General features: G+C 49.9%; 1 protein-coding gene across 5 annotated transcripts in view; it reads left to right on the top strand.

The window, feature by feature from the left end:
* ARHGEF2 (Rho/Rac guanine nucleotide exchange factor 2) overlaps positions 1–27,680 on the top strand; it is an 886,148-nt gene that overhangs the window by 704,720 nt on the left and 153,748 nt on the right. For all 5 annotated transcript variants that reach the window (XM_086945348.1, XM_086945349.1, XM_086945347.1 and 2 more), the window contains one exon: positions 2,632–2,794. In XM_086945348.1, the coding sequence (XP_086801474.1) occupies positions 2,632–2,794 (163 nt within the window). The remainder of the gene's footprint in view (positions 1–2,631; positions 2,795–27,680) is intronic.

The following is a 27,680-nucleotide window of genomic DNA, read 5'->3' on the forward strand; positions in this document are numbered from 1 at the left end:
TTGTTGTGGAGGAGTCGCTTCTGAATTATGACACCACTCAATAGACATTGTAACTGATGAGGTAACGAGACAGAAGCCATGACTTGTGACATCACACAATCATGCATTCTAACTGCAGGGGTTAAAGGGACAGGGGGCACTCGTGTATTCAGAACTCACACCAACATATTCTGTGTTGTTATGGAGAGAGGAGTCACTTGTGAATTATGACACCACTCAATAGACATTGTAACTGATGAGGTAACGAGACAGAAGCCATGACTTGTGACATCACACAATCATGCATTCTAACTGCGGGGGTTAAAGGGACAGGTGGTACTCGTGTATTCAGAACTCACACCAACATATTCTGTGTTGTTATGGAGAGAGGAGTCACTTCTGAATTATGACACCACTCAATAGACATTGTAACTGATGAGGTAACGAGACAGAAGCCATGACTTGTGACATCACACAATCATGCATTCTAACTGCAGGGGTTAAAGGGACAGGGGGTACTCGTGTATTCAGAACTCACACCAACATATTCTGTGTTGTTATGGAGAGAGGAGTCACTTGTGAATTATAACACCACTCAATAGACATTGTAACTGATGAGGTAACGAGACAGAAGCCATGACTTGTGACATCACACAATCATGCATTCTAACTGCGGGGGTTAAAGGGACAGGGGGTACTCGTGTATTCAGAACTCACACCAACATATTCTGTGTTGTTATGGAGAGAGGAGTCACTTGTGAATTATGACACCACTCAACAGACATTGTAACTGATGAGGTAACGAGACAGAAGCCATGACTTGTGACATCACACAATCATGCATTCTAACTGCGGGGGTTAAAGGGACAGGTGGTACTCGTGAATTGAGAACTCTCACCAACATATTCTGTGTTGTTATGGAGGAGTCACTTCTGAATTATGACACCACTCAATAGACATTGTAACTGATGAGGTAACGAGACAGAAGCCATGACTTGTGACATCACACAATCATGCATTCTAACTGCAGGGGTTAAAGGGACAGGGGGTACTCGTGTATTCAGAACTCACACCAACATATTCTGTGTTGTTGTGGAGGAGTCGCTTCTGAATTATGACACCACTCAATAGACATTGTAACTGATGAGGTAACGAGACAGAAGCCATGACTTGTGACATCACACAATCATGCATTCTAACTGCAGGGGTTAAAGGGACAGGGGGCACTCGTGTATTCAGAACTCACACCAACATATTCTGTGTTGTTATGGAGAGAGGAGTCACTTCTGAATTATGACACCACTCAATAGACATTGTAACTGATGAGGTAACGAGACAGAAGCCATGACTTGTGACATCACACAATCATGCATTCTAACTGCGGGGGTTAAAGGGACAGGTGGTACTCGTGTATTCAGAACTCACACCAACATATTCTGTGTTGTTATGGAGAGAGGAGTCACTTGTGAATTATGACACCACTCAATAGACATTGTAACTGATGAGGTAACGAGACAGAAGCCATGACTTGTGACATCACACAATCATGCATTCTAACTGCAGGGGTTAAAGGGACAGGGGGTACTCGTGTATTGAGAACTCTCACCAACATATTCTGTGTTGTTATGGAGAGAGGAGTCACTTCTGAATTATGACACCACTCAATAGACATTGTAACTGATGAGGTAACGAGACAGAAGCCATGACTTGTGACATCACACAATCATGCATTCTAACTGCAGTGGTTAAAGGGACAGGGGGTACTCGTGTATTCAGAACTCACACCAACATATTCTGTGTTGTTATGGAGGAGTCACTTCTGAATTATGACACCACTCAATAGACATTGTAACTGATGAGGTAACGAGACAGAAGCCATGACTTGTGACATCACACAATCATGCATTCTAACTGCGGGGGTTAAAGGGACAGGTGGTACTCGTGTATTGAGAACTCTCACCAACATATTCTGTGTTGTTATGGAGGAGTCACTTCTGAATTATGACACCACTCAATAGACATTGTAACTGATGAGGTAACGAGACAGAAGCCATGACTTGTGACATCACACAATCATGCATTCTAACTGCAGTGGTTAAAGGGACAGGGGTACTCAAACATGAGGACTTCTTGGATACAAACACATACATCTGCTAAGGAGAAAGGGGCCAGTGTGCGGTGTGACATCACACGTTAAACACTGTAACTGATGAGGTAACGAGGCAGGGGCCTCACACGACCAGCGGGAGCTGCAGAGCCTCTCCCTGCACCATTAATGCAGCACACTTATCTGCAGAGATGTCTTCGCGGCGCCAATATTGGAGGCTGACAGATGGTTGTCATGGTTTTAACTAGGGGAGTTATCAGTGCTGAATATTATTTTTAACCTGTTACTAGTCGTGCCCGCCTGCTCCGGGGTGTGTGGCTGCAGCAGTGCGCACTGGGTTGGGAAGGCACCGAGGCCCCCTCAGGATAGATGCACCTGTGAGCGGTCACTGCCTCGAAGGATGAGCGTGAAGATGAGGCGCCGCAGCGAGCGGGTGCTGGTGCCCCAGGTGGGTGCCGGCTGCACCGGGCACGGGGCGGGGGGTCCGTTCTGTTCTGTGCTGTGAGTGTGCCCAGCCTCACCGCTGCTCTCTTTTGTGCCCACAGAATAAAGAGAAGGAGAGGATGAAGGAACGCGAGAAGGAGGGCCGTGAGAAGGACACGCGCTACAGCAACGGGCACCTCTTCACCACCATCACCGTGTCCGGCATGACCATGTGCTTCGTCTGCAACAAGAGCATCACTGCCAAGGAGGCGCTCATCTGCCCCAGTAAGTGCCCGCGCGCGCCTGCGTCCAGGGGTGTGTGTAGTGCTTCGTGCTAGGCAGTCGGGTCCTGCATTTCGGCGCTTTTACCGCAGCCCAGACTTACATGGCACGTGCATTCTTGCCGGGGGTGGGAGGGGGTCTGTGTTGTGCCAAGGGCTCTGGGTCACTTCACAGAGCCACGCGCTGCGTTTCAAGACCAAACACGATTCCACTCCTAGTCAGAGAGAATGGGGAGGAGGGGGGGGGGGGGGGGGGGCTGGGATGAGTGTCATTTTAAGGATTTTGGGGCACATATCACCCCCCACTGTTATCCTTTATTTCCAATTCCCTATTAAAATAACCTCTCATGGTGCCAAACAGTACTACTGGTTGGTTATATAAAAACTGTTGAAATATTCCTTTCCGAAGATGCCAAAACCTGTAGCATGGGAAACATGGACCAGGATAATGAGACGGAATCATTGGTAGTGGTAGGCAGAGCAGGAAATAACTTTAGATCGAGAAATAGAATAGACAGATGACAAATAGAGAGAACGTTCACTTTTACAGGGGGCCCCTTGAAAAGTGGGGGCCCTGAGCTAATGCCCAATATATCAAAGCCTTGTACGGTCTCTGCTTGGGATGAGCGAGTGTATGAACAATAGCCACGCTGTTCAAAGATTGGGGAAAGTGAAGGGTATTGCTGGCTCTTCTGAGTGCAGCTAAAAGTATATATATTCTCTCTAACTTAAAAAAAAAACCTTTTGGAACTAATATGGTGTATTCTAGCCTAAGTGATTTCCGTCATGCAGTATAACGAAGGCACTGCTGTTGGCGACTAGAACTGTCATCCCTTGTTGGAAGGATGAAAGGCGGAGTCACTATTTGTTATGGGAGCTGAATCTGCAATTCAAAGTTGACCCCGTGTGTTTATATGAACCGTTAGCCAGTTAATCTGTTCAAGGGTAACACATGCCACATCTGTCAGAGCATGTGCCACACATCTGCAGCAGGGCAGCATGCCTAGGTATGACATGTCTGCAGAAATGTGGCACACCAGCCAGAGGGGAACATGTCCGCAAGAGTGAACAGCTGCCTGGGGAGGACTGCACGGGTGCACACTGTCTCTAACAGTGTAACCTTTCCAATGGTCATCTGTTTGCAGGAGTGTGATAAGTCTACTAAAACTCCTCATATCTGTAGAAGTTTGCAATAGGTGCAACATATCTGCAGGCATATAGTGCATCTGCAAAACCTGTAAAATGGCTGCACGTCTGCATTATATTTGCAGGTGCGTTATTTCTTCAACTGCAATATATCCTCTACCATGTCCTATGTCCTCACAACTGTGGTATGTCTGTAATAGCGTGGTAGGTCTGCTAGAGTGCAATATATTTCTCGAAGGTGCGTAATGTGTACAAACATGCAACAGTATCAAGAGTGTAGTGTGTTCGCAGGATTGGGGTGTGTCTGTGTGCAGAAATGCTGTATGTCTGTGCACAAGTGAGGTATGTCTGCATGTGTAATGCGCCTTCATAAGTGTAGTATGTTTTAAAATAAAACACGCTGGGACGCCCAAGAGCCTAGCTTGCTTTTATTGCAGAGTAGAAGGCGCCATGGCGAAATACCAAACCCAACCGGTGATGGGCGGGGTCTTGAAAGGGGCAGCATTCAAACCCATTGTTTCTGTGGCCATGATGCCACGTCAGATCAGACCCAGCCATGCGCAAACCAGCCTTAGTCCTGCTCCAGTGGGAACGGTCCAGCCTGACGTGTCAAGCCAGGTCCTCTCTGAACCTAAGACTAGTTCCAGGGGTTAGTTAGACTTTACGCAAGCAGTCCTCCATCACTTTTTGTCTGATTAGTACGCTCATTCCAATCGGGGTCAGTCGGAGCCTAGCGCTGAACATAGTAAAATACCTACAATGTACATACACGCTTGCTCAATGTTAGTCTATGGGACAAAACTTTTGATAGAAACTTGTTACTTTACCACATCGTATCTAGCGAAGCAGGTGGATTGGCGTTCACGTGAATAAGATGCAGGAGGTCCGTGAAAAGTGAGATCAGTTCAGAAATACTCCTCCAACTTCATTATTTTTCCTAAATCACTCTTCTAGTTGCCAGTATTCAAAATTTGGCTCTGCTTCTGCTAAATGTGCAGATGTACCACAGTGCACAACATGTCCACTGAGCTAAGGAGTCATGTGCTTATGCATGTTTGTTATGGCTAACAGGTACTTTAAAGCATCATTTTTTTTTTTTTTTATAACACTTGTAGAGCGCGAACGAAGGCCCTTGGGCATCTCGGCGCTAGAATATCTGCTATGTACAGCCTAAGAGGGGAAGGGGGATCACTGATTAAAAAGCCAGGTTTTAAGCTGCTTTCGAAAAGACCACAGAGATGAGCTGGTTTTAATGGCCAAAGGTAGGGTATTCCAGAGTTTGGGTGCTGACACAAGGAATCTTCTGTCACCCCATGACACTAGTTTGGTACGGGGTACCACTAACTCGTGTAAATTAGAAGATCGCAGGGGTCTGAGGGGACGGTAAGGAATAAGATTTTTAGTGAGAAAGGCAGGTCCCTGGTTATGCAAAGCTTTGTACACAATGCAGAGAGTTTTAAATGTTATTCTATTCTTGATAGAAAGCCAGTGGAGTTCTCTGATGGTTCCTGACACTGAATTAAATTTGGGAACACCTCCCAGAAGCCTGGCAGCTGCATTTTGGATGGCTTGCATTTTGTTGAGAACTTTTTCTTGTGTGTTCAGGAATAGGGCATTGCAATAGTCCAAGGTGGACAGAACCAGGGACGTAATCAAAGTTTTGCCTGCTGACGTCGGAAGGAAGGGGAGAATTTTTTTTATAAGTCGTAGCTTATAAAAAGCAGAGGAGGCAATCTGGTTAGCATGTGGGAGGAAGGTGAGGCGGTCGTCAAAAATGACTCCCAGATTCCTCACCCTGCTTACAGGTATGGGGGGAGGACCTAAAGACAGTGGCCACCAGCGGGATGACCATTCAGGGGTCAGGTTTCCGAAGATAACTACCTCGGACTTATCAGAATTCAATTTCAAGCAATTGGAAGCCATCCAATTCCCTATGGCTTGCATACCCAAATTGAATTCGTCAGCAGTTTTTTGGCCATCATTCCTGATGGCAAGGACCAGCTGGGTGTCGTCAGCGTAGGATGTAAGGCTCATCCCATGAGTACGAATGATGTTAGCAAGGTTCGACACGTATATATTAAAAAGTGTCGGACTCAGGGATGAGCCTTGGGGTACTCCACATGGCAGTGATAAGGTGGCAGATTGGAAGGGTCCTATGGTGACCACCTGAGTTCTTTCTGCCAAGAAGGAGGCCAGGACAGTCTTGGCCTTTTGCTGAATGCCAATGCCTTCGACACGGTCGATCAAGATGGTATGATCGACCGTGTCGAATGCTGCTGACAGGTCCAGCAGTATAAGTACTGCTGTTCCCCCAGCATCCCGGATAGCCCTAATATCATCCGCAGCCTTAATCAGGGCAGTCTCCGTCCCATGATATTGACGAAAGCCAAACTGGGACTCATCCAATAGGTGATGTTCCTCTATAAAGGCTGAAAGTTGAGAATTCAATGCCTTTTCAGCAATCTTTGCCAAGACTGGGAGGTTAGCAATGGGCCGATAGCTCTTAAGTTCATCCATGTCGAGATTTGATTTTTAAGCAACATAGAAATGGCATCCAAATAAGGTTATGTAACATAAGCTCCTGATGACCGTACACATGAAGTATTAATACAGGAACAATACATGATCACAAGTGTCCGCAAGAGAGTGGAATTTCTGTAGAGCGCAGATGTTTTAAGGAGCGTGATGTATGTGTAGGGCTTGGTGTGTGGTCAGGACCTCCTGTTGTTTCTGTGCAGAAGAGTAGTCCTCTATGGCAGAACCAAGGAGAAACGGAAGTGATGCTAACTTTGTGGCTCTGGTATAGGTTAGATCCCACCTATTTCTTCTCCTTGTCGCATCTCCTTCCCAATATTCATTCATCTCTCATCTTCCCCTTCTCACAGCCTCTGGTAGGTGGCAGACGCTGCCTATTTTGGAGTTTGCTGGGAAGTCGTTGCTTGGTTCACTTCTGGCTCCTGAGGGTATTCTTCATCATTTTGAGGAATCAACGATTCCTGGGTTAACCACAAAACGAGGCCACAAGCTGTGATTGTGAAATCACAATTCTAGTTATTGGACAAAAAACATAGTCAGGTGGACTATCCACTTTGGAGGATACCGCCATTATTGTAGCACGTGTTTACATTTGGGGACCTGACTTGAGATGTGTCCTTCATGGTATATACAGCGGGATCGGATACTCTGCTACGGCTGTACCATTTAGAGCTGCAGTGCACAGGTGGATGAAACCGGCTGTTATCATTGGATGGTTGCAGATGACGGATCTCGCCCCATCCACCGCCCGACTGTCCTACCAGTCTGCAGAGGGAGATATATCGACATAGGATTGCAAACCTTCGTATGTACAGCCGGAGCTGGCACCTGGGTATGCCTGTGTCGTTTAGAGCTGCAATGCACAGGACCTTTGAGCAGGATGTCGTCATTGGAGGGTTTGAGATGACAACTCCCGTCCCTTACACCGTCTGGCTTGTCCTGGAAGTCTGACAAGCAATTGTGTCATTGGTAGTTTTGCATATTTTAGCAGATTCAGCTGGAGCTCGAGGGCAGGCCATGCTACCCCATTTAGAACAACGTGACAAATGATGGAACCGGTTTTCGCTGTTAGGTGGGCCTGTTATTGCGGCTTTCTTGCCGTCCACTCATTGACCCCAGCTGACCTAGCAGACAGGGGTTGTAATCTTCACGGCCTGCTGATTCTCTTTGGCCATTGTCACTGTTTCCCGTTATCCGTCATGTGTCCTCGACACATGTTTCGCTTGCTCTGCGTCTGATGTAGAGCGTGTCTAACTGCACCGCAGACCTAGTGGCCTGCACCAAAAACATCCCTCCATTTCACGGCTGTTTGAGGTGCTCCCATTGGTTTTTGACTGTGTGTGACAGGTGCAGGGCAGACATTTTGTCCCATAAGGCCTAGGCGGTCGGAACTTTGTGACATTTGGTGATTCCAGTCCTGTGCTCCTGAAAATCAGGAATAAACACGGTCGAGTGGTCAGATATAGGGAAGAGATGCACTGTGATAACCTTTGTTCAGTTTTAGGTTTCCGGGCTATAGGGTGAAATGTTGCTGGCCTTCAAGAGGTTTAAAAATGAATTTGAAAATGGATGAACAGTAGGTGCGTGCCTGTGTGTGTTACAAGGATTCCTAGTTTATCTCCATCGCCTTGATACCATTGCTGACGTCCATGCCGCCCAGAACCTCCAATTAAATACATTGATTTCTACACATCAATGTTCCTTGCGTCATGAAATCAGTTAAAAGGCCCCCGAAGACTCTAAAGAGTTCAGAAAAAGCATCTTGTCTGCTATCCACCGAAATAGAGAAGTGTCTTGTGTCTTGCACAGAACAGTGATCTGTGCATCCGTCCCCACCCTCCACGTGATCCTACAGAAAATCCTTGCGACCCTTATTCATAAGGTCACGCAAGACACATGCTGCACTGTTTACAGTGTGCCCTAATATGATTCGGGCTCCCGCTTTATTGTATTTATTACATAGACATTTATGTCTGTAATTATCTACATTTATTCACCGTTTAACTCTAGCCATATTTATTTTGAATCTAGTGGAAAAAATAAACCCAAAACGAGTCCATTTCCACGTTTGTGTAATGGATACAGGTACACTGCTTGTAACTGACTGCCTCTATCCTGCTATAAGAAGCCATATGTAATGCTACACACATACATACACTCTTATGACATTAGCGTTTTAGAACATATGCATATCTACAATTGATTATAGCTTCATTAGGAAAATGTGTACCTTCATTCATTCATGACAGGTGCCTTTTTTTTTTTTTTATTCTCCTGTGTGTGTCTGCGCGGCTATTGGGATAGCAGCACTGACTGATGCACCAAGAATCACTGAATGAAGACTTTTTTTTCCATATCTTGTCAAATTTAAAAATAAATACTGGCAGGGAAATCAATACTTGTTTGGTGCACTTATCTGCAAAAAGCAGTCAAAACCGAAAACTGGGAGTCTTGATTCCATCTCATGAGTCGTGCACCCCCATACAAATCCAAAATAAGTCCCAGTCCTAAAAATGAGTGCTGATGTCCCCAACCAGCAACCACCGGTACAAATTAAGCCATGAGGATAAGGTGAGTGTGATGACAACGAAAGAAGTTTGAAGGAGGAGCTGGGTAGAATTCCTTTCACAATCTATTGATACAGATCAGGTGAAACAATGTTAACTTGTTTGCATTTTTGTTGCTTTTAAAGTCAATATTACACCAGGCAATTGTGGGGAAAAAACGTTATATATATTAAAAAAAGGAGCAGAGAACTCTGGGTAGTTCTTGAGTTTAGGTGGAAAGCAGCCCCTGTATAAAGCATCCTCCACTGACAAGTAAAAGCGAAATATCCCTTGGTTGTTCGACAGACAGTAAAGGAAAGCTCTGCTCACATTAGAGTCATGAGTTTAAATGAGTACAATTTTATAGCCCATGTAATAGACACAAAAGATGTATTATAAAGCCCAAAAGTTATCACAAATTATTCTTTTTATTAAAAAACATTTATACATATCACAAATATTTCGTAAACAATACTATATACCTCCAATTCATGTAAAATTGTTAAAAACACTCAGAGAAAACGAACAAATTTGATACAATTAAGACAACAAAACATTACATGACATAAACAGAGAAGAAATATTTAGACAATATACTTTGTCATTCACAAAACATAGCCGTTGGAACAATTTTATAACTAGGCCTGGATCCAGTATATTTTTTTAGTATCTACAAATCATTAGTTTCACGGATTATGTGAGCGATGTGTCATGACTCTAATGTGAGCAGAGCTTTCCTTTACTGTCTGTCGATCAACCAAGGGATATTTTGCTTTTACTTGTCAGTAGTACCCTATTCCCTTGGTTTTTTCTATCAAAGTCTTTAAGCATAGGATTAGCGCAGTGCCATCCACCCTGAGATAGAAAGGGACACAGTCTTTTACCATTTCTACAGCAAAGTCGTTAAGGATAGGATTAGGACAGTGCTATCCATGCCGAGCTGTAAAATGGCCAAAGCTTTTTACCAATCCAGGCACAGAATTCTAGCTTTGGATTGGTGATATACAATCCAATAAAGTAGATCAGAAACAACTAAGGAGTGATTATGTGAAACGTAACATACGTGCAAAACAAAAACAAAATAAAAGTGACAGGTTGTTCCAGGACCCCTACCTGATTCAGGCAAAACTAGGATTTGGCATGTCCAATCCTAATAATCAGGAGGTCATTGTTCTTCCTCGAATCTGTATCTTTGGCTACTGTACTCCACAGTGTGCCGGCACGGGTAATATCCGTGAGTAACTACTTTTTCACTCTTTAATTTTTTAAAATTTTTTTCACATTAAGGGCCTCAGGGGAGGGTGTACCTTAGCGCCTACATACCACCGGAGTGCCATTTAGGTGTGGTCCTGACGAATGCTGTGCGATCCCGCTTTTTGACAGGAGAAACATGTTGACCAGATATTGTAATTAAGGACACAGGTCTCCTAATAAAGAACCTTTGGTTGTCCGGCTTTCACACTTTTAACCTTAATACGGGTTGGCCCGCATTAAATATTTTGTTTGGGTTCCAACCTTGTATTTTTTAACCTTGCGCTCACATATTTTGCACATCCTTTTGAGTTTAATCACTATTACACTCACCATCAACCCGCTCCGCTGTAACTCAGGCGTTGTAGCACGCTGGGGGGGCATTCGGCCACCCCAGCGGGGACCCGATGATGAAGCATGTCACCAACTAGTGGTGAGTGAGGGTCCTTCTAAACAAGAGGTTACTTGCCTTTCCCTGTTGGATGCAGTCATTCTTGTCCACAGGGTTGTTGCCTCCTGATTATTAGGATTGGACATGCCAAATCCTAGTTTTGCCTGAATCAGGTAGGGGTCCTGGAACAACCTGTCACTTTTATTTTGTTTTTGTTTTTCACGTATGTTACGTTTCACATAATCACTCCTTAGTTGTTTCTGATATGCTTTATGGGGTACAGGAGTGTTTACACGAGCCCTATCTCTCTTGTTGATATAAAGAAATACAATCCAAGCCAACCTGAAATGAATAAAAACAACCCCTGACACGTGTTTCACACTCATTATAGCTCTTCAGAGAGGTATTACTTTGTCAAGACACAAGGGAGCACCCAGTATAAGCCAAAACAAAACCCTTACAGGCATAGAGTGATGGATAAATTATGAAACAAAAAGGCAGAGAACTCTGGGTAGTTCTCAAGTTTAGGTGAAAAGCAGCTCCTTCTTAGAGCACCCTCAATACCAGCGAAACTCTAAATTTGCTCACCTCAAATGTCTGCTTTTCTATCAAAGTCTTTAAGCATAAGCTTAGCGCAGTACCATCCACTGTGAGATGGAAAGGGACAAAGTATTTTACCATTTCTACAGCAAAGTCTGTAAGCATAGGATTATCACAGTGCTATCCAGGCTGAGCTGTAAAATGGCCAAAGCCTTTTACCACTCCAGGCACAGTACTACAGCTTTGGATTGGTAAAATACCATCCAAGCCAACCTGATAGATATATATATATATATCCATGTTAGTCATGTAGGTAGCCCACAGAGTATCATTCTACCTGCCTGAAAGCTTCATCCTGGGTAGAAAGCCCTAAAATAATGCCATTGTCATACAGTACAATTCCTCCTGCCCTCCATTTTGACTGATTTGTGTGAGTCATTTGTAAGCTTATTGATTTTCTTGTTTTTTTCTTTTTGTATGCGCCACCCACCTCTTTTATATTCAGCACAATGTGGTGCTTTTTATTTAGAGTTTGTTTACTGGATTAAGTCAAACAAAGGAAAGCCTCTTGCTTGCAGGGACTACCAACTTGAGACCCTTTTGTGCATCATGGCACTCACATAAACTTGTCCTACACAAGTGACGACTTAGTCCGAGCCCCAGCCGTGGTGCCACCCTCCTGGTGAGAGGGTAGAAGTCCAGCTCTCAGTATTACATTTAGGAAAGTGGGATTTTCGGCATCTCACATACTCTTTTACACAGCTGTAAAAGGGGAGTGCTTTGAAGCTGCCTTGAGATGGCATTTGGCGTTAGGTATACATAACTCTGGTGTGATGTGATGTGATTTTGCATCTTTTGAGTGATTTTGTCCCTGTCAAGCAGCAGTGTGGTCATAGCTTTTGTGTTTTGTCCCCTTTAAAATGGACTCCAGCACCACTGGCCGTCCAACCTATAATAAACCCCCATTAATGTTTCCGATCTCAGCATTTGCCACCACGACTATTCGTAGATATTGTTACCGACATACTACACTTGTGAATCCAAGCACTTTGAGTCCTATTGTCCCAAAGCGCACTATCTTTACATGCAGGACAGCCGCAAAGGTGTCAATTTTAGGACTAAATTATATATGTGTGTTTAGTCATATAATCGGACCACTGGAATTATGCGATTTTGTGGCTGCAGTGCTGTATGCATAATTATGGATTTTCCGCTTTTGCTACATAAATCATTTCACGCTGCATAATCTTGATCAAAAGTTACTAAAAACGCAAGACACGTGTTGCTGCGCTGTGGAAGGCCCTTCGCAAAACTTGACTGGTCACCGTTCTGTATTTGGGTGTCAAACTGGTACTAATGAAGTCAAACCTTTGCTCACATAGTGTTAATATGTGAAAAAAGTGACAAAGTAATGAGGTAATACTGTCACAAAATGTGCTGTTATGCCACATAATTTGCCTTTTCACGCTGCATAATTTAGTTAGCCCTGCCACATAATTTAATCCTCCCCCACCGCATAATTACGGGGACCCTGCATATAACACGCAATTATTCTGAAAACTACTTGCCCTCAAAATTGCTTCATGCCAGTGGTCCTGTTTGTTGGCCACATGCAGACACTTCACCCGGCGCGCCTAAAGCTACACATCCAGTCTGGCGCTTGATTCATGAGTTTTACATCTCTGACCCATGTTATTGGCCGCATCCTAACAACTACAGTGCTCTGTCTTCTCCCATGTGCCTCGCATTAATGTGCTACGGTTGTGTGCTTTGGCACATTAAACCCAGCTTTGTTGACTTTGCTGATGATTTGCAAAACTTGCACCCGCAGCTAAATGAGCACTTAATCTTTAGTCCTTCAAGGGCTGGGATTCAATGAGGGTACTTTATCTTTACGCGCCGTCAGGAACTCTCGCGAGATCACGCCTAATGTTTGAAATGCATTTGTATAAGACATGCTTCGATGTGTTGGGACTTTACCTGCTTTCAGAATCTGGGCACCCTTTGAAGTTCTGGTATTCTTCAATCAAAATGGCGTCTTGAAATTGAATTTAGTTGTGATTCACATTGACCTGTGTCCCTTAAGGTGCAGCGGCTAATGTATCAGGAGTGCAGAATTATTTAGCATACCGCTGCCAGTTACGATGTAAAGGGAGCCCAACGGCTTCAACTTCTCTTCTTCATCACGTTCTGTTTTATGTCCATTCAAAAGGTGGCCACAGAGAAGGGCTGCTTTATAATTCATTCTTTCCTCATGACCAAAGAGGAAGTTGTGAGCAGCGCTCTTGCCTCAGCTGAGCTACCGCTGTGGTGAGCGACCAGGAAGAGGGTTGACCCCATAGAGATGGCGTGACAATGGGCTGTACCACCCCACAGCTCGTCCCTTAGCGGTATGATGCGTGTGAAGACAGAAAGAGACAGTATAGCAAAAGACTTTTACACGACCTGCCAATAGGAACCTTCGTGGATTTTAATCCACGAAAAATGCGGGTGCAGCGGAAGTGACATTATGCATCCCCCAGGACATCACGGGGTTGACGCTCCCTCCCCGGCAGCCAGCTGTTCAGTGCTGAGGGGTTACACGATGGGCAAGACCAGAAACTTGAGGAAGTAAACGTGGTTCTTAGTCGTGTTGACTCTCTGTCCCTCCAGTCGCGGCCGGCATGGCTCGCGATTAATTTAATATTAATAATTTTTAAAAATCAAACTTACCCTTCTGCCAGCCGGGTCCAGTGTCTTCTCTGCTCCTGCTCTCCTTCCTCCGGCAAGAACAGGGAGCAGGCAGCCAGGCTCCCTCTCCTATGCCAATCACAACGCTAGAAGCAGCGTTGTGATTGGTCGGGACGCTGCCCAGCCAGGGGCTTAAGGGCAGGCGATGTTCTCCATGCAGACTACATTGCAGCCTGCATGGAGGGCAGAGTGTGTATGACTGGTTTGGGCAGCCCCTGAGGGCTAACCAAACAATCTGCGCACTCAGGAGTAGGCTCACCACTCCTCCCCTGCCGTGCTCACAGAGCAGCTCTGCCCACCCGCAACCAAACATAAAAGTTATTACCATTTTATGTTTCTGCTTCTCGCACTGCAAGAAAGCAGTGGGGCGATGCTCCTCCGCCCTAGTGGAGGAGCCGCCCCTGTGTCCCTCCCCTCCCTTCATGAGCTGTGGGTCTGTGGGAGCAAGGACAGGGTCTCTGCTACCCAGAGCAGCTGCTGCCCCTCACTGACGGCCACGGGAACCACCTTGAATGTGAAAGGACCGTCGCACCTTTCTTTGCATAGCATGAAAGCATCGCAAGTACATTGCCTCTGATGCTGGGAATGGAGAGAATGATGTGGGGCTTTAACGGCGTCTGGGTGGGGTGGAGCTGAGGATACGCAAGTACATTACGGAGTGGCGGTGTACCGGGAGACCCTGCGGAGAGTCGGTGAGAATGTGTGGCACCTGGGCAATGCCACCCCTTTACACATGATGCTTCTTTAAGTGGTGGAGGTGCACCAGGAGACACCGCGGATGGGTATCTGAGAACGTGTGGCAGACCGCGCGCAGGGTCTGTGAGACGTGTGGCACCTGGGCAATGCCACCCCTTTACACATGATGCTTCTTCAAGTGGTGGAGGTGCACCAGGAGACACCGCGGATGGGTATATGAGAACGTGTGGTAGACCGTGCGCAGGGTCTGTGAGACGTGTGGCACCTGGGCAATGCCACCCCTTTACACATGATGCTTCTTCAAGTGGTGGAGGTGCACCAGGAGACACCGCGGATGGGTATATGAGAACGTGTGGCAGACCGCGCGCAGGGTCTGTGAGACGTGTGGCACCTAGGCAATGCCACCCCTTTACACATGATGCTTCTTCTAGTGATGGTGGTGCACCAAGAGACACCGCAGAGGGTCTGTGAGAACGTGTCGCACGTGGATACATGCCACCCCTTTACACGTGATACTTGCTCGCACTCTAAGGTTGGCCATGGTCCTAGGCGGAGACATGATTGTTTCTGTGTAGGGGATGGTGTCTGGTAAATGCGCACACTACAACTGAAATCCCCTCTAGGCGCCTTCTTCCAAGGAGGGGTCGTGAGTGGAGAGGGTACTGCGGATGAGACGTATCCTGTATGAAAGTGCTGAAGAGACACCTCTTAAAGAACCCTAGTCCTGGTGCAGAGGGGGTCCACTCTCCGCTGCCCCTCCAGACACTCGCTGGCTGAGACCCTGTACAGTGTAGGGTCGCTGTATGCACACACCACCTGACAGTGTGACGGGGATCTAGTGAGGTCGGATCCTTTGTTCGGGACACGCATGTGACACAACCCCCGTGGCCATGTTGCTGGGAGACGGGCAAGGCTGGCATCTGCGCGCCCTCCCTCCCTCCCCGGGGACTCTTTGATTGCCTGTCTGGGGCATGTGTTTTAATGTAATCTCTGCAGTTAGTGACAGGATTAGCGCAGAACAGGTCCGCGGGCTCAGTTGTTGCTGACATCTGGGGACAGAGAGCGCTGTGTACCGAACACAATTCAATGTTCAGGAGCAGAGGCCGATCTGCGCAGTCACTCCGCCCTCTGCAGGCTTGGGAGACAGATCACTTCCGGCACAGCACGGAGGGTCGTTATTTATGTTGTAAACATGGGGGCTCACTTTATAGCCACACACAGTTGCAAACAGAAGCACAAAATGGTGGGACGCTTATCACGTTTAGACTCTGGAAGTGGAAAGTCTTCGCAAGAGACGCGTGGCCGAAAGTGAGCGCAGCCATTCCCATGTGACGTCAGCTATTGATTATTCCACATGAGGGCTTTGGTGATGCTACAAGATATCTAGTTACCACAAGCCATGGTGAAGTGTTCATCTAGGCTTGTTTGCTCCGTCGTGTAGCGCACAGACCGAGCCTTTGGGCGGTAACTTCCGGTAAACCTGTAGATGGCAGCATCGAGGGGTTTGGGTGATTGGGGGGGGGGGGGGGGGGGGGGGGACCCTACAGAGATTCGTGCGGGTGATGTGTTCTGGTGACGGGGGGGGGGGGGGGGGGGTTTAATTGGCCAACAGGTAGGTGTGGTTGGAGCCAGGGCATAAAAGGAGTGGGCAGTTTTAACTGACTCCTCCTTTTCTCTCGGCGGGTTGGCACACTGGTCTTGTGTCAGCGAGTTTCTTCTTCCTTCAGGAGGGCTTCTCTGTGTTTTTTTTCCCTTTGGACTTTTTGGTGAAATAGTTGGGATCAGTTGGAGTTTTCTATGCATGTGTTGTCGCTGGTCGGCAGGTGCACCCGTTACGAGTTGGTGATTTCGGAAAGGAATTTGCAGGACTTTAACAAAGTTTGCTTCAGTGGAGCGTCACGATGGGCCCTGTAGTGGTGTGCGGGCTTCGAAAAGTCAAGAGCAGCATAAATGTGTTCGACTATACTCTGGGATCATACAGATGGATGGGAACATGGCGTGATGAGCACGTGACACTGTACATGTACATGGGAATCTTTAAGGGATTTTTAGGGGAATTGTACATGTACATGGGAATCTTTAAGGGATTTTTAGGGGCTGGGTTTAGGTTATTGAAATGTTTAGTCTGTATTGAAAAGTGCACAGGGAAATGTAAGCCAAATAATGCACCTGTCCCATTGAAGTGGCCTTTTTCACATCATTTGGCCTACATTGGTTTTGGGATGTGTCGTCTTACGCGATTGGTATCCTTATTATATGGACACTTTAAATAAATGAGATAACTGCATAATTTATAATATTGTCACAGAAGCAGAAAGATCCCTCATTGCAAACGTTGCTCTCAGGGAAAAGACAGGATGCAGACTATGTGGTAATAACGTGTGAGGGCAAGGGTGCTGGGAGGGGGAGTCTCGTGAGGAGAGACAGTTCGCTGAAGCCAGTGTGAGGGGATATGTGTGAGAGGCCCTGCTGTGAAGCCAGAAGGAAGTAGGTGCAGGGCAAAGGTTAAGGTCTGAAGCTAGTGTGAGGAGTACAGACCTCCTAACTTAGACTCTAGAGGCAGAATGACAGCCCCTAGAAGATGGAAGGGAAGCTGTGCTTTGAAGGCAGTGTGAGGGAGAGGAAGAGGGAGGCCATGCTCTGCAGCCATTGTGATGGAGCAGAAGGGAGGCCATGCTCCCCAGAGACTGTGATGGAGAGGAGGAGGGAGGTCATACTCTGCAGAGAGTGTGATGGAGAGGTGGAGGGGGCCATGCTCTGCAGAGAGTGTGATTGTGAGGTGGAGGGGGGCCATGCTCTACAGAGAGTGTGATGGAGAGGAGGAGGGAGGTTATACTCTGCAGAGAGTGTGATGGAGAGGTGGAGTGGGGCCATGCTCCCCGGACACTGTGATGGAGAGGAGGAGGGAGGTTATACTCTGCAGAGAGTGTGATGGAGAGGTGGAGTGGGGCCATGCTCCCCGGACACTGTGATGGAGAGGAGGAGGGAGGTTATACTCTGCAGAGAGTGTGATGGAGAGGTGGAGGGGGCCATGCTCTGCAGAGAGTGTGATGGAGAGGTGGAGTGGGGCCATGCTCCCCGGACACTGTGATGGAGAGGTGGAGGGGGCCATGCTCTACAGAGAGTGTGATGGAGAGGTGGAGGGGGCCATGCTCTACAGAGAGTGTGATAGAGAGGTGGAGTGGGGCCATGCTCTACAGAGAGTGTGATAGAGAGGTGGAGTGGGGCCATGCTCCCCGGACACTATGATGAAGAGGAGGAGGGAGTTTATACTCTGCAGAGAGTGTGATGGAGAGGTGGAGGGGGCCATGCTCTACAGAGAGTGTGAAAGAGAGGTGGAGTGGGGCCATGCTCCCCGTAAACTCTGATGGAGAGGAGGAGGGAGGTTATACTCTGCAGAGAGTGTGATGGAGAGGTGGAGTGGGGCCATGCTCCCCGGACACTGTGATGGAGAGGAGGAGGGAAGTTATACTCTGCAGAGAGTGTGATGGAGAGGTGGAGGGGGCCATGCTCTGCAGAGAGTGTGATTGTGAGGTGGAGGGGGGCCATGCTCCCCGGACACTGTGATGGAGAGGAGGAGGGAGGTCATGCTCTGCATACACTGTGATGGAGAGGTGGAGGGGGGCCATGCTCCCCGGACACTGTGATGGAGAGGAGGAGGGAGGTTATACTCTGCAGAGAGTGTGATGGAGAGGTGGAGTGGGGCCATGCTCCCCAGACACTGTGATGGAGAGGAGGAGGGAGGTTATACTCTGCAGAGAGTGTGATGGAGAGGTGGAGTGGGGCCATGCTCCCCTGACACTGTGATGGAGAGGAGGAGGGAGGTTATACTCTGCAGAGAGTGTGATGGAGAGGTGAAGGGGGCCATGCTCTGCAGAGAGTGTGATGGAGAGGTGGAGTGGGGCCATGCTCCCCGGACACTGTGATGGAGAGGTGGAGGGGGCCATGCTCTACAGAGAGTGTGATGGAGAGGTGGAGGGGGCCATGCTCTACAGAGAGTGTGATAGAGAGGTGGAGTGGGGCCATGCTCTACAGAGAGTGTGATAGAGAGGTGGAGTGGGGCCATGCTCCCCGGACACTGTGATGGAGAGGAGGAGGGAGGTTATACTCTGCAGAGAGTGTGATGGAGAGGTGGAGGGGGCCATGCTCTACAGAGAGTGTGATAGAGAGGTGGAGTGGGGCCATGCTCCCCGGACACTGTGATGGAGAGGAGAAGGGAAGTTATACTCTGCAGAGAGTGTGATGGAGAGGTGGAGGGGGCCATGCTCTACAGAGAGTGTGATAGAGAGGAGGAGGGAGGTCATGCTCTGCATACACTGTGATGGAGAGGTGGAGGGGGGCCATGCTCCCCAGACACTGTGATGGAGAGGAGGAGGGAGGTTATACTCTGCAGAGAGTGTGATGGAGAGGTGGAGGGGGCCATGCTCTGCAGAGAGTGTGATGGAGAGGTGGAGTGGGGCCATGCTCCCCGGACACTGTGATGGAGAGGAGGAGGGAGGTTATACTCTGCAGAGAGTGTGATGGAGAGGTGGAGGGGGCCATGCTCTGCAGAGAGTGTGATAGAGAGGTGGAGTGGGGCCATGGTCCCCGGACACTGTGATGGAGAGGAGGAGGGAGGTTATACTCTGCAGAGAGTGTGATGGAGAGGTGGAGGGGGCCATGCTCTGCAGAGAGTGTGATTGTGAGGTGGAGGGGGGCCATGCTCCCCGGACACTGTGATGGAGAGGAGGAGGGAGGTCATGCTCTGCATACACTGTGATGGAGAGGTGGAGGGGGGCCATGCTCCCCGGACACTGTGATGGAGAGGAGGAGGGAGGTTATACTCTGCAGAGAGTGTGATGGAGAGGTGGAGTGGGGCCATGCTCCCCGGACACTGTGATGGAGAGGAGGAGGGAGGTTATACTCTGCAGAGAGTGTGATGGAGAGGTGGAGGGGGCCAGGCTCTACAGAGAGTGTGATAGAGAGGTGGAGTGGGGCCATGCTCCCCGGACACCGTGATGGAGAGGAGGAGGAAGGTTATACTCTGCAGAGAGTGTGATGGAGAGGTGGAGGGGGCCATGCTCTACAGAGAGTGTGATAGAGAGGTGGAGTGGGGCCATGCTCCCCGGACACTGTGATGGAGAGGAGGAGGGAGGTTATACTCTGCAGAGAGTGTGATGGAGAGGTGGAGGGGGCCATGCTCTACAGAGAGTGTGATAGAGAGGAGGAGGGAGGTCATGCTCTGCATACACTGTGATGGAGAGGTGGAGGGGGCCATGCTCCCCAGACACTGTGATGGAGAGGAGGAGGGAGGTTATACTCTGCAGAGAGTGTGATGGAGAGGTGGAGGGGGCCATGCTCTGCAGAGAGTGTGATGGAGAGGTGGAGTGGGGCCATGCTCCCCGGACACTGTGATGGAGAGGAGGAGGGAGGTTATACTCTGCAGAGAGTGTGATGGAGAGGTGGAGGGGGCCATGCTCTGCAGAGAGTGTGATAGAGAGGTGGAGTGGGGCCATGCTCCCCGGACACTGTGATGGAGAAGAGGAGGGAGGTTATACTCTGCAGAGAGTGTGATGGAGAGGTGGAGTGGGGCCATGCTCCCCGGACACTGTGATGGAGAGGAGGAGGGAGGTAGGTTATACTCTGCAGAGAGTGTGATGGAGAGGTGGAGGGGGCCATGCTCTGCAGAGAGTGTGATTGTGAGGTGGAGGGGGGCCATGCTCCCCGGACACTGTGATGGAAAGGAGGAGGGAGGTCATTCTCTGCATACACTGTGATGGAGAGGTGGAGGGGGGCCATGCTCCCCGGACACTGTGATGGAGAGGAGGAGGGAGGTTATACTCTGCAGAGAGTGTGATGGAGAGGTGGAGTGGGGCCATGCTCCCTGGACACTGTGATGGAGAGGAGGAGGGAGGTTATACTCTGCAGAGAGTGTGATGAAGAGGTGGAGTGGGGCCATGCTCCCCGGACACTGTGATGGAGAGGAGGAGGGAGGTTATACTCTGCAGAGAGTGTGATGGAGAGGTGGAGGGGGCCATGCTCTGCAGAGAGTGTGATGGAGAGGTGGAGTGGGGCCATGCTCCCCGGACACTGTGATGGAGAGGTGGAGGGGGCCATGCTCTACAGAGAGTGTGATGGAGAGGTGGAGGGGCCATGCTCTACAGAGAGTGTGATAGAGAGGTGGAGTGGGGCCATGCTCTACAGAGAGTGTGATAGAGAGGTGGAGTGGGGCCATGCTCCCCGGACACTGTGATGAAGAGGAGGAGGGAGGTTATACTCTGCAGAGAGTGTGATGGAGAGGTGGAGGGGGCCATGCTCTACAGAGAGTGTGATAGAGAGGTGGAGTGGGGCCATGCTCCCCGGACACTGTGATGGAGAGGAGGAGGGAGGTTATACTCTGCAGAGAGTGTGATGGAGAGGTGGAGGGGGCCATGCTCTACAGAGAGTGTGATAGAGAGGTGGAGTGGGGCCATGCTCCCCGGACACTGTGATGGAAAGGAGGAGGGAGGTTATACTCTGCAGAGAGTGTGATGGAGAGGTGGAGGGGGCCATGCTCTACAGAGAGTGTGATAGAGAGGAGGAGGGAGGTCATGCTCTGCATACACTGTGATGGAGAGGTGGAGGGGGGCCATGCTCCCCAGACACTGTGATGGAGAGGAGGAGGGAGGTTATACTCTGCAGAGAGTGTGATGGAGAGGTGGAGTGGGGCCATGCTCCCCGGACACTGTGATGGAGAGGAGGAGGGAGGTTATACTCTGCAGAGAGTGTGATGGAGAGGTGGAGTGGGGTCATGCTCCCTGGACACTGTGATGGAGAGGAGGAGGGAGGTTATACTCTGCAGAGAGTGTGATGGAGAGGAGGAGGGAGGTCATGCTCTGCATACACTGTGATGGAGAGGTGGAGGGGGGCCATGCTCCCCGGACACTGTGATGGAGAGGAGGAGGGAGGTTATACTCTGCAGAGAGTGTGATGGAGAGGTGGAGGGGGCCATGCTCTGCAGAGAGTGTGATGGAGAGGTGGAGTGGGGCCATGCTCCCCGGACACTGTGATGGAGAGGTGGAGGGGGCCATGCTCTTCAGAGAGTGTGATGGAGAGGTGTAGGGGGCCATGCTCTACAGAGAGTGTGATAGAGAGGTGGAGTGGGGCCATGCTCCCCGGACACTGTGATGAAAAGGAGGAGGGAGGTTATACTCTGCAGAGAGTGTGATGGAGAGGTGAAGTGGGGCCATGCTCTACAGAGTGTGATAGAGAGGTGGAGTGGGGCCATGCTCCCCGGACACTGTGATGAAGAGGAGGAGGGAGGTTATACTCTGCAGAGAGTGTGATGGAGAGGTGGAGTGGGGCCATGCTCTGCAGAGAGTGTGATGGAGAGGTGGAGTGGGGCCATGCTCCCCGGACACTGTGATCGAGAGGAGGAGGGAGGTTATACTCTGCAGAGAGTGTGATGGAGAGGTGGAGTGGGGCCATGCTCCCCGGACACTGTGATGGAGAGGTGGAGTGGGGCCATGCTCCCCGGACACTGTGATGAAGAGGAGGATGGAGGTTATACTCTGCAGAGAGTGTGATGGAGAGGTGGAGTGGGGCCATGCTCTGCAGAGAGTGTGATGGAGAGGTGGAGTGGGGCCATGCTCCCCGGACACTGTGATCGAGAGGAGGAGGGAGGTTATACTCTGCAGAGAGTGTGATGGAGAGGTGGAGTGGGGCCATGCTTCCCGGACACTGTGATGGAGAGGAGGAGGGAGGTTATACTCTGCAGAGAGTGTGATGGAGAGGTGGAGGGGGCCATGCTCTGCAGAGAGTGTGATTGTGAGGTGGAGGGGGGCCACGCTCCCCAGACACTGTGATGGAGAGGAGGAGGGAGGTTATACTCTGCAGAGAGTGTGATGGAGAGGTGGAGTGGGGCCATGCTCCCCGGACACTGTGATGGAGAGGAGGAGGGAGGTTATACGCTGCAGAGAGTGTGATGGAGAGGTGGAGTGGGGCCATGCTCCCCGGACACTGTGATGGAGAGGAGGAGGGAGGTTATACTCTGCAGAGAGTGTGATGGAGAGGTGGAGGGGGCCATGCTCTGCAGAGAGTGTGATTGTGAGGTGGAGGGGGGCCATGCTCCCCAGACACTGTGATGGAGAGGTGGAGGGGGCCATGCTCTACAGAGAGTGTGATGGAGAGGTGGAGGGGGCCATGCTCCCCGGACACTGTGATGGAGAGGAGGAGGGAGGTTATACTCTGCAGAGAGTGCGATGGAGAGGTGGAGTGGGGCCATGCTCCCCGGACACTGTGATGGAGAGGAGGAGGGAGGTTATACTCTGCAGAGAGTGTGATGGAGAGGTGGAGGGGGCCATGCTCTACAGAGAGTGTGAAAGAGAGGTGGAGGGGGGCCATGGTCCCCCGACACTGTGTTGGAGAGGAGGAGGGAGGTCATGCTCTGCATACACTGTGATGGAGAGGTGGAGGGGGCCATGCTCCCCATACACTGTGATGGAGAGGTGGAGGGGGGGCATGCTCTGCAGCCAGTTGATACGGAGTAAGAAGAGATAGACCACACCCTGTGGCCAGAGCAAGAGAGGGACTCCGAAAGAGGATTTTGTATGCAGCCAAAATAGACCAATTTTGCCTTTTGAAAAATGAAAAACTGCTAATTTTCTTTGATATGTATGATCTTTTATCTGTAGGGTTGTCTCCTAGATCTACCGCCTACTCAGAGATTGCTGCATATTGTGGCATGAGTTAGCGTAAATGTAACTGCGGCAGTCATGTTTTCTTGGTCTTGGTAAGCCTGCCTAACCACAGTGCCAATCTGTGCTGTTTGGAGCCTCTGTTCAACAGTTCAGCCCAAAAAATTCACTCTCTTGTACCTATCTGAAAGTTTCCTTCTTCCTTTCTCGTGATCTCAATTGTAGACACCCGTGTACGCCCTTTGTTTACAAAGTCCTGTGAACTTCAATGGACGTCTGTGTGAAGAACTCTATTAGCGGGTGCCTTGTCTTTGCTTGGGGAGGGTTCCTTCATGGTTTTCTTGTGGAACCCCATGGTGACCACATCTGTGATTTTATAGACAATTCATTTTTCATTTGTTAATATACCTTTTCAGACATGCGTCTGCACAGATTTTCTTTAACAACATGTGTCACATTGGATTAAGAAAATCAGGCTCTGCAGCCTCTGTGCCTTTTGAGACCCAGAGAGGTCCCGCTCTGTGACCAGTGTCATTGGAGGTGGGAAATGGAGGTCAGGCCATGCAGCTAGTGTCGTTTGGGAGCGAACCAGGGACTCCAGACTCTGCACCCGTAAGAACAGCGTTCAACCAGTAGAGGGCTGGCTTTGAGGTCACTCTTATCCCAAGACTCCTGTGCAGCAGAGGGAGACCCTTGGAGAGGCCTGGAGCGTTGACCTGACCCAAGGAATCCAGACCCTGCATTGTTCATAAGGAGCCGCCCTTAAGTGACCAGGCATTGGGGCCCGCTTAAAAAGTTAGCGACCAGGCTCTGCAGCCCATGTACCCCCCTGAGACCAGGCTCTGTGGATATTCCAGTTGGCTGGAGACCCAATAAGGCCAGGTTCTGCAGCCATTGTTAGAATGACTGTGCATAGAGATTCCAGACTGTCCAACCATTGCACAGGAAGAAAACCACTGAGGGAAACGTTGAATCGGAGGAGACCGCCTCTGCAGGAAGCGGAGGAGAGACCCATAGCGTTCGGTCCCTGGTCTCCGGCTCCTCCGCGGTATCAGGAGAGAAGCCAGCATTTGCGGGGACGGAATAAGGCGAAAGAGGCCGCCTCTACAGCGAATCGAAGATAGACCCACGGTATTCAGTGTTTCATCTCAGCTCTGTAGCTGGTGCAACAGGAGCAGGGGCAGTCTAATTGGAGAGTGCAACAAACAGAGACAAAGACGCTGTTTCTGCAGCGAATCAAGGAGAGACCCACGGCACTCTGTTCCTGGTCTCAGCTCTGCAGCCAGTGCAACAGGAGCCGGGACCGGGTTTGTGGACAGTGAATCAAAGAAAAGGGAATGAGAGAGGCCACCTCTGCCGTAAGCAGTGGCCAAAGTGCATTACAACAAGTATGGGAAATATGCTGCACGCAAAGGGGGCTGGGTGGGTGATCGTGGGGGTGTGGTCAAAGGTGCTGCTAAAAAAACAATATATTCTGTAACTTTTTTCGGTCTTTTACCTTCAGGTAACTACATATAAAGTAAGGCCCAATACCCCTCAAGAAGAATAAATGTGTGTCATTAGGAAGCAATTTTTTCATAACTAAAGGTTCCATCTGCTCTCATCCTCTTAGACCTCTCAGACGTTCGACACGGTGGACCATGGGAAATTGGTTTCCCGTGTCGGCCGGCTGCGAGTTTCGGGGAATGCCCTTCGATGGATTTCCTCTTTCTTGGATGACCGCTTTCAGAGATTTCATATGGGAGAGTACACTTATAAAGCTGGCAGGTTAGGGTGGGGTGTACCTCAAGGCTCAGCTTTGTCCTCCCTCCTATTTAACATTTATCTGCAGCCATTGATTTATTCACTATCCAAACTGGACTGTCATGTTTAGGTCTCGCCTGTCGATGCGCATGCGCATCGAGCAAGCGAGACTATTGGGACTTATCCACTCTTTCCCCAACTTGCAAGGAATCGTGGCGATTCCTTGCAGTGCCCGTGACTTTTAAGCTCAATGCGCATGCGCATTGAGCTTAAAAGCGCGTGCACGTCCGTCTTGTTTTACCCGCTCCGCCCCCTCCCCTTCCCGCCGTGTCGCATTTCTCCTCCCCCCTCCCCTCTCTTCCCTCCGTCTTGTTTATTTTACCCGCTCCGCCCCCTCCCCTTCCCGCCGTGTCGCATTTCTCCTCCCCCCTCCCCTCTCTTCGCTCCGTCTTGTTTATTTTACCCGCTCCGCCCCCTCCCCTTCCCGCCGTGTCGCATTTCTCCTCCCCCCTCCCCTCTCTTCCCTCCGTCTTGTTGCCTATGGGCGGCTGTGCTGGCAAGCAGCGCTGCTTCCTCTCCTCTTTCTGTTGAAACAAACAGCAGGGAGGGGAGGCGTTTCCAGGGCCAGCTCACTCTCGCTCTCCGTCTTCTTTTGCTTTCGATCTAGACCCGTCTCCAGCAACAGCCTCTGCTGCCTTAACTTTTAGTTTTGATACTGCGGATAATTACCCAGGGTCCTTCTAACTTCCATTTTCAAACGCCTTGACAACAGTGAAACAATTTGGGATTTCGTTGTTTTCATTTTCTTAAAAGCAGTACGGTTTTGCTTCGTCCCTCAATACTCTGTTCGTTCAAAGTATGTATTTGCAATTTGGGATTTCGTTGTTTTCATTTTCTTAAAAGCAGTACGGTTTTGCTTCGTCCCTCAATACTCTGTTCGTTCAAAGTATGTATTTGTTCTTTTTCTAATCTTGTATGTACAGAATCATCTTTTTTTTTTTAAATACCAAAAATAAATCTACATTTAATGTATTAGACAAAAATTACCTTGCTTTGTTTAACTTATTTCTGAGTGTATCGCTTTTTTAAAATAGCGAAACACGTAAACATTTCAATATGGCCATTATGTTCAGCTTCTTCCGCCATACTACAGTAGCGTATCCGTTTTTTTCGAGTGACGGACATTCAGTTAGTTTACTTCCCATTGCCGTCTCTTATTGACTACGCAGTTACAGTCTGGATGACGTAACCACGTCACAGATACGAACGGCTTGCCGGGCGCTGTAGTCCTTAACTATGCTGCCTGTAGCCCCACCCCGCTTCTTTGCTCTAGTCTCCCTCAACCCCTCACCCTCACTCACCCTCACTCACCCTCAACCCCTCACCCTCAACCCCTCACTCACCCTGACTCACCCTTAACCCCTCAGCCTCACCCTCACTCTCACTCACCCTCACTCACCCTCAACCCCTCATCCTCACCCTCACTCACCCTCACTCACCCTCACTCACCCTCACTCACCCTCACCCTCAACCCTCACCCTCACTCACCCTCACTCACCCTCAACCCCTCACCCTCACTCACCCTCAACCCCTCACCCTCACTCACCCTCAACCCCTCACTCACCCTCAACCCCTCACCCTCACTCACCCTCAACCCCTCACCCTCACTCACCCTCAACCTCAACCCCTCACTCACCCTCACTCACCCTCACTCACCCTCAACCCCTCAGCCTCACCCTCACTCTCTCACCCTCACTCACCCTCACTCTCTCACCCTCACTCACCCTCAACCCCTCACCCTCACTCACCCTCACTCAACCTCACCCCTCACCCTCACCCTCACTCACCCTCACCCTCACTCACCCTCACCCTCACTCACCCTCAACCCCTCACTCTCAACCCCTCACCCTCACTCACCCTCAACCCCTCACCCTCACTCACCCTCAACCCCTCACCCTCACTCACCCTCACTCACCCTCAACCCCTCACCCTCACTCACTCACCCTCAACCCTCACCCTCACTCACCCTCAACCCCTCACCCTCACTCACCCTCAACCCCTCACCCTCACTCACCCTCAACCCCTCACCCTCAACCCCCTCACCCTCAACCCCTCACCCTCAACCCCTCACCCCCTCACTCACCCTCACTCACCCTCAACCCCTCAGCCTCACCCTCACTCACCCTCACTCACCCTCAACCCCTCAGCCTCACCCTCACCCTCACTCACCCTCACCCTCACTCACCCTCAACCCCTCACCCTCACTCACCCTCAACCCCTCACCCACCCTCACCCTCAACCCCTCACCCTCAACCTCAACCCCTCACCCTCACTCACCTTCACCCTCACTCACCCTCAACCCCTCACCCTCACTCACCCTCAACCCCTCAACCTCAACCACTCACCCTCACTCACCCTCACCCTCACTCACCCTCACCCTCACTCATCCTCACCCTCACTCATCCTCACCCTCACTCATCCTCACTCACCCTCACCCACCCCTCAACCCCTCACCCTCACTCACCCTCACCCACCCTCAACCCCTCACCCTCACTCACCCCCTCACCCTCACTCACCCTCAACCCCTCACCCTCACTCACCCTCAACCCCTCACCCTCAACCCATCACCCTCACTCACCCTCAACCCCTCACCCTCAC

This window comes from Lissotriton vulgaris, chromosome 12, assembly GCF_964263255.1.
Source record: "Lissotriton vulgaris chromosome 12, aLisVul1.2, whole genome shotgun sequence".
NCBI classification, from domain to species: domain Eukaryota; kingdom Metazoa; phylum Chordata; class Amphibia; order Caudata; family Salamandridae; genus Lissotriton; species Lissotriton vulgaris.